General features: G+C 34.7%; 1 protein-coding gene across 2 annotated transcripts in view; it reads right to left on the bottom strand.

The window, feature by feature from the left end:
- LOC106871046 (CCR4-NOT transcription complex subunit 9) overlaps positions 1–7147 on the bottom strand; it is a 16569-nt gene that overhangs the window by 1669 nt on the left and 7753 nt on the right. For both annotated transcript variants that reach the window (XM_014917312.2, XM_014917311.2), the window contains exons 4-7: positions 5946–6033; positions 4584–4690; positions 3545–3640; positions 1925–2023 (exon numbers count right to left, since the gene is read on the bottom strand). In XM_014917312.2, coding sequence (XP_014772798.1) covers positions 1925–2023; positions 3545–3640; positions 4584–4690; positions 5946–6033 — 390 coding nt within the window. The remainder of the gene's footprint in view (positions 1–1924; positions 2024–3544; positions 3641–4583; positions 4691–5945; positions 6034–7147) is intronic.

Here is a 7147-nt window from a genome sequence, read left to right as displayed (position 1 = left end):
TCTATCAAGGGGTCTTGTTTTGCAAGTTACTTGTGCTAGTGTCACAAGAAAACTCAATATACTCTGTAAAATGGTTGTTTTTAGGAAGGGCATCCAGACATAGAAACCATGCTACAGCAGACAGCTTGATGAAGTTCTATGGCTCACTGGAGCTTGTCAAATCTTTCAGCCCATGACAGCATGAAAAAGAGATGATAAATGATGATATATATATGAAAATGTAAATGAAAGTATCGTCATCATCGTCATCCTTTAACGTCTGCCTTCAATGCTGGCATGGGTTGGACAGTTTAACCAGAGCTGGCAAGTCAGAGAACTGCACCAGGTTCCAGTTTGATTTGGCTTGGTTTCTACAGCTGAATGCCCTTCCTAATGCTAACCAATTTATAGTGTGTACTGGGTGCTTGTAACGTAACACCAACACAAGTGCTTTTACTTGATGCCAGCACAAGTGCTTTTTACATGGCACTGACACAGGACTCTTGCAGGACAATCTTCTTTGCCAGGGGATGTGGCCTTAACACTTCTAAGGTTAGATTTTCTATTCTTATTTACCTTTCTATTTTTACTCTATGTCAACTAAATCTACTTTTTTATCAGATTCATTTCACTCTAAATTAATGGTTGTCTATCAGTCTGTCTAATAAAAGGGAAAATACAGCTTCATGTCTAAAATACAGCCAATAAACTACTGAATATTTTTAATTGTGTGAGAACACCTAACGTTTTTTCTTTAAATTTGATATTATCATCATTTTAACCTCCACTTTTCCAAGCTTGCATGAGTCAGACGAAATTCTTTGAGGTAGAATTTGTGGCTGGATGGCCTTTCTATCACCAAACTTCACCTGTTTTCAAGTAAGATAAAATTTTCCTAAGTGCTTTAGAAAATGAACAGTATAGTGGCTGGACAATTCCACAGTAGATTTCAAATGAGTGACATCACTTAACAGTGAAGCTCATCTACAAAGAGTGTGCAATATCAAGACAAAGAGATTATGGACACACACACACACAATGGATTCTTTCAGTTTCTGTCTTCAAAATCTACTCACAAAGTTTTAGCAGGCCTGGGGCTATAGTAAAAGACACTATCCAAAGATTTCATGCAATGGGATTGAACCCAAAACCATCTGACTACAAAGTGAACTCCCTAATCACACAACTGTGAGAGTACCTATCAACAACAGAAATGCATTTTCAACATAATAGTTAACTAGAATTTGAATGTAAAATTTCAGTGATATACTGAAGTGGACTAAGACCTTTGCTAGATCAAATATGTAATATATGAATATAACATTTATCTAAAGTAGACAAGAACGGGACATTTATACATAAACTATAAGCCAGTAAGACTTTAGGTGCAAAATTTTTCTTCTTTTAATGTTTAGCATTTAAACTGGCCATATCTGGCCCAAATATTCTATCTGTTTTATGTTCTAACTAGCCAGATCTGGCCTTTCACACCTACACTTAAATGTTATTCTAAAAATAAGTAATCACATCACTGAAATTTTGATGTTACGAGATAATGCATGATTAATTCAAAACAATGTGAATATAAGCATTACATTTGATAGAGTAATCAGAATGCTAAATAGTTGTAGCAGTAGATAGATAGTTGAATGATCTCCCTTGCAAGAAAGATCATAGAGTAAACTCCCTTTTCTAAGTTTCTTGAAGCATCGAGGTCACAAAACCTAATTCTTAATTATTCAAGAAGCTTGGAGTTTCTTTTGGAAGTTTCTAGACTGTCTAGCATGCCATTAATAATCTCTGTATGAACTCTTGTGATAACATACACACAGTCACATCAAACATATTATACTATCTATACAATTCACTGCAGAGTTAAAAGAATGGTCAAGAGCTTTCATGAAGCTGTAAATGCCAACACACTAAAGAAAAAAATGAATCTTACCAAGATCATGGCAACATGTGAGAACCTTTCGTATGTTTGACAAATATAAGACAAACCCGTTTCATCTAAAAGAATTTTTTGTAGTATGAAAGTAGCAACCTGTAAAGAGAAAAAGAGAGGGAGAAAATATGCAATTTCAGTACCATTTGATAATCTTAAACCTGTGGATTCTAATTTTAAATGATACATTGGTAATAAAAAAAATAGAAGTTTTTATAGAAAATTAATGACAGCACATTGTAAGTTATGGTTTTATTAAAAAGATCAACATAATTATATATATATATATATATATATATGGGACAATTGACGAAAAAACAACAGACGAAAACAGGTGGTGTAAACAACAAATGGATGATATATATACATACACAGTTAATTGTTTCTAAGATAATTTTCATGTGAGATATAATTTGTTAGTGTAATGTAAAAAGATAATCCTGGAGCAACAAAAATATTAAAATTTATCACTAATTAATGTTAAAGAGAATTACTTTGATGAAATAATTTGATTTTGGAATTCATCATCATCATCATCATCAAATTAATTTATATGCTAATTTTATGAAAACAAAGATAAAAATATTGGTTCCTGTGAGAAAGGAACACTAATAAATAAGACAAGAGACAAACTAGAAAAAAAAAACTTATAACAGAGAATGCTTGTTTATACCAGTTATCTACCTGATGATGTTTCTTAGGATAATTAGAATGTTAATTCTTTAACTAAGTATAAAAATGACCAAATGAGCAACTATAAATCTAATAGTTGCTGTTAGAAATACTAAAATAGCATTGTATTTTAACAAAGACTTGCTGTGTTAGTTAACTCTGGTTTAGTCCAATAGAAGTTGAGTGAAGTGTTCATTTGTATTAAGGGCAGAGAACTACAGAATAAATGTTCTTGTACACAGCACAAACAACGATTTTTTTTTATTAGTTAGCAAATACAAGCATCTAACAGCAAACAATTTGTCTGGGCTCAGAGTTCTCACTGCTTTTGGCTGATGAGATGCAACATGTCGAAACACCAGTGCCCAAAAATGCCATATGCTAATGAGCTGAGTATGTGGAACACACTAGTAAAAAAGAGAAGTTATTCCCCTATCATGTACACTACAGCAGCCAGCATATTTTGTGTCCAAACCTGCTTAGATGTGCTAAGAATAAATAAGTAAATAATTGCTGAATCTTATTTTTTCCCAGTAAAGTAAGTATTTTTCTCTCTTTCAAGTTTAACCAGAAAATCTGTTAGAAAGTCAAGAGAACCATAATGTCGGTAGCTCAACCTTAAGAAAATATGCCCTTTTGCAGGGCACTGCCATCATCATCATCATTTAATAGTTTTCTATGCTGGCATGAGTTGGGCAGTTTGATGGAATCCAATGATCTACATCATTGTGTTGAGTTCCAATGTTTGCTTTGGCATGGTTTCTACAGCTGGATGCTCTTCCTAATACCAATCTTAGTATAGAGTTACTGAATGCATTTTTTTTTTGACAGTGATACTATTAAGGTCACCAAGTAACATACAAGATAAAAAAAGAAGCTCCCTTCAATTGAGTGGAGTTGTAGTAGAGGAGGAGATGGCTTTATTGATGAAAATAAAAAATTACTCACAGTCTTAGATAATTCACTTCCTGACTCCATTATTCGCAAGCAGAGAGGGATTATTTCAGTCGTAAGAAGAAATGTAATTACTTCTTGTTCATCAGGCTAGAAATAACAAAACAAACAATTTCCCAATTTATAATTACAGGTGAAGTCATTTATACATAGGCATAACTATGGATCAAAGGAAGTATTCTAGAGTGATAAAGTTAATTGTTGGTTCTGGTAGAAGTATTTGAAGTTACAGCAAGAATCACTATTACCTCTTTGTAGTCTTGTAGCAAAGGTCTAACTCATTTTTTTTTTAACACAGGAGAGTCAGCATGAATACCTATCTCCCCATACACTGATATTCTAAGAGAGCCACTGAGGCTACACATCATTAAGTGTATTTCCAAAGAATTTTTGTTTCTGAAAAATATCAACTTTTCCCATCTGTGACTTAATAGATAGAAGTTATATCATGTATGTTGAGATTAAATAGATTAATATTTTTCATGCTAGGATACACATTTATATTATCCACAAAAATTCTTGGCCAATGTGTTAGGGTTAGTTGGATAGTCTTTGAAGTAGTCTTTTAGGCTGCAACAGGGACTAACACCAAGCTAGAAGATTATGTGTGTCCTATAACTCACTGGTGTCATGGGTTACCAAATGAAGACTATAAAATATATCTAGAGCAAATCAGCTTGGCAATGCCCATCTCTCTTTCCAAGTTATACTCATGAGAGGACTTGGACTGAGTGCCTGTAACATTCATAAATTACATAGCGTTCACAACTTCCAGTTAATTTCAACTCCCTACGAGTTTCTGTTGACATTCTAAAAGTTAAAAACGAAAGTGAATGTATTATAAAATTTATTTCAGAAAATATCTTTTAAGTGTGACACTTCAGATATTATAGTCAAAAAAGAATACAGATGTCAATGTCAATTAGAAACGAGATATCCTAACTAAGAACATGACTTGGCTCTCCATAACAAAATATCATTTTAGTGTTTGAAATCAGAACAATTTTAAATTAGGAAGAGAAAAAAAAATTACCTTAACAAGGGCCCCTATAACACCAAGACTTGTTAAACGGAGATACTCAAATGGACGTGTTTTACTGACAGTGTGAAGAAATGGATAAAGAAACAGTGGGATGTGAGCTGTGAAAAATGAAACAAAAAAAATTATAATAAAAGTTGTCTTCTGAAACAAAAATGTCATCTATTCAGAACAAAGTAGAGGCATATATCGAGTCTTAGTCTAGAAATTAAAAGCCACACAACTTCCTGACAGAATAATGAATATGAAGAAGGTATTAAGTTTCCAAATACCTTGATACTAACATGCTTGAATCTATGTATGCATTCAAACCAGGTTGGGACTGAAATTATGTCATTGTTGTTTTACATCTACTTTCCATGTTGGTATCGGTTGGACGAGTTGGCATGGCCCAAACCAGTTCGTATTTGAAGTTATTTTTTTTTGTTCCTAGACATGTTGAGAGATCATGTGTTACAAGACTTTTTTTCAAGTTTGGTATGGTTTGTAAGCTGGATACTATTCTTAGCACCAACCACTTTACTAAGTGTATGGGTGCAGCTTAACATGGCACCAGCACTAGAAAGGTTGTCATATCTTCAATAATATAAATTAAGAGTCTTCTCAACTCTACATCATCTCTGCTTGTTCACCAACGACTTTACAGTGTACTGGAAGCATTTTATTGTGGCTCCAGCACTAGTGCTTTTTATCCTCCAAAACAAAAAAGGGGTTCTCAGTGCTCAGTACTGTCTGTGTTTGTAGGGGGCAATGTGACTAAGAGTGGGTAGAAAAGAGAGGAAGGCAGGATAACTGGAGTGTCAGTGTGTTAAAGAGAGAGAGAGAGAGAGAAATGAACGGGATAGAGTGTAAGAGGACTTCAGGAAGAGAAAGTATTGGGAGAGGAAAAGAGCAAGTGAGTGATGGATAGTCATAAAATAGTCAGTGGCAAGAGTATTATAGAAGTGAATAGGCGCAGGAGTGGCTGTGTGGTAAGTAGCTTGCTTACCAACCACATGGTTCCGGTACATTCCCACTGCGTGGCACCTTGGGCAAGTGTCTTCTACTATAGCCTCGGGCCGACCAAAGCCTTGTGAGTGGATTTGGTAGATGGAAACTGGAAGAAGCCCGTCGTATATATGTATGTATGTGTTTGTATGTCTGTTTGTCCCCCCAACATCACTTGATAACCAACGCTGGTGTGTTTATGTCCCCGTAACTTAGTGGTTTGGCAAAAGAGATTGATAGAATAAGTACTAGGCATCCAAAGAATAAGTCCTGGGGTCGATTTACTCGACTAAAGGCGGTGCTCCAGCATGGTCGCAGTCAAATGACTGAAACAAGTAAAAGAGTAAAAGATTAATGAGTGATACTTACCTTGTAAAAATGCTGATCTTGTTTCTGGGTGAGAAGCAACACATTGTAGAAGTGCTAAAGCATTGCAAACTCTGTTGGATTGATGAGCCTTGCAGGGGATAAAAATAAAAAAGTGTTATCATACTTAATCAACAAAATGCATTTCATTCAACAATAAACAACAGTTAATTTCATTTCTTAATTTGAAGAGACAATTTTGAGCACAAAGCATAGCCAATGTTACAGATGTTTGCTACTGAAGTATGGGTAGAAGCACACAAAATACAATGAAAATAGTTTGTTAGTCTTCCATTTTTAAACAGTATAATATTGGTAGAACCATTTCATAAAAAAAAATAAAACGAAGAGCTATTCTAGATTAAGATACCATACTTCTTTGAATTATTAATGCTTTTGCATTGAAACCAGTCATATCTGGTCCAAATATTCTACCAGTTTTATGTTCAAACTATCCAGATCTAACCTCTTACACCTACCCTGCAATGAGATTCTAAAAATATGCAATCAAACCATTGATATCTCGAAGCTATGAGATAACGCATGATTAATTCAAAACCGTCTGAGTAAATAAGCATTACATTTGGCAGAGGAATCTGAATGCTGAAGAGTTAAGCAAGAGGAGACAGGAAGAAAGTAAAGGAGTACTTGTGTTAAAGAATTTAATTTGAGGGAAGAGGGGCTAAAACAGTTCTTTGAGAAAGTATGTGGAATTTTTTCAAGTTATAAGGCAAATGAATGACAACAACAAGAGTTTATAATTAACCAGAAAACATGAATATTAGGAAAATAGTGAAGCATCAAGTGAGAATGACATGCAGTTGATTTAGAACTATGTGTGGCCGTTGCCAGTACCGCCTGACTGGCCTTCGTGCCGGTGGCATGTAAAAGCACCCACTACACTCTCGGAGTGGTTGGCGTTAGGAAGGGCATCCAGCTGTAGAAACTCTGCCAAATCAGATTGGAACCTGGTGTAGCTATCTGGTTCACCAGTCTTCAGTCAAATCGTCCAACCCATGCTAGCATGGAAAGCAGACGTTAAACGATGATGATGATGCAAGTTAATGTGGAAAGAGAGATCCTCAAGAAAATGCCAAGTTTGATAGTATTTCTGCAGTACAGAATTCGATAATTTTTATGCTTAACTCAGTAAAGCAATCTACAAGTAAAAAAAATAAAAAAGACCTTTCTAAACCCTGTTGTTA

Source organism: Octopus bimaculoides, chromosome 9, assembly GCF_001194135.2.
Source record: "Octopus bimaculoides isolate UCB-OBI-ISO-001 chromosome 9, ASM119413v2, whole genome shotgun sequence".
NCBI lineage: Eukaryota > Metazoa > Mollusca > Cephalopoda > Octopoda > Octopodidae > Octopus > Octopus bimaculoides.
Note: the sequence above shows the minus strand (reverse complement) of the source record. Positions and strands in the feature narration are given on the sequence as shown.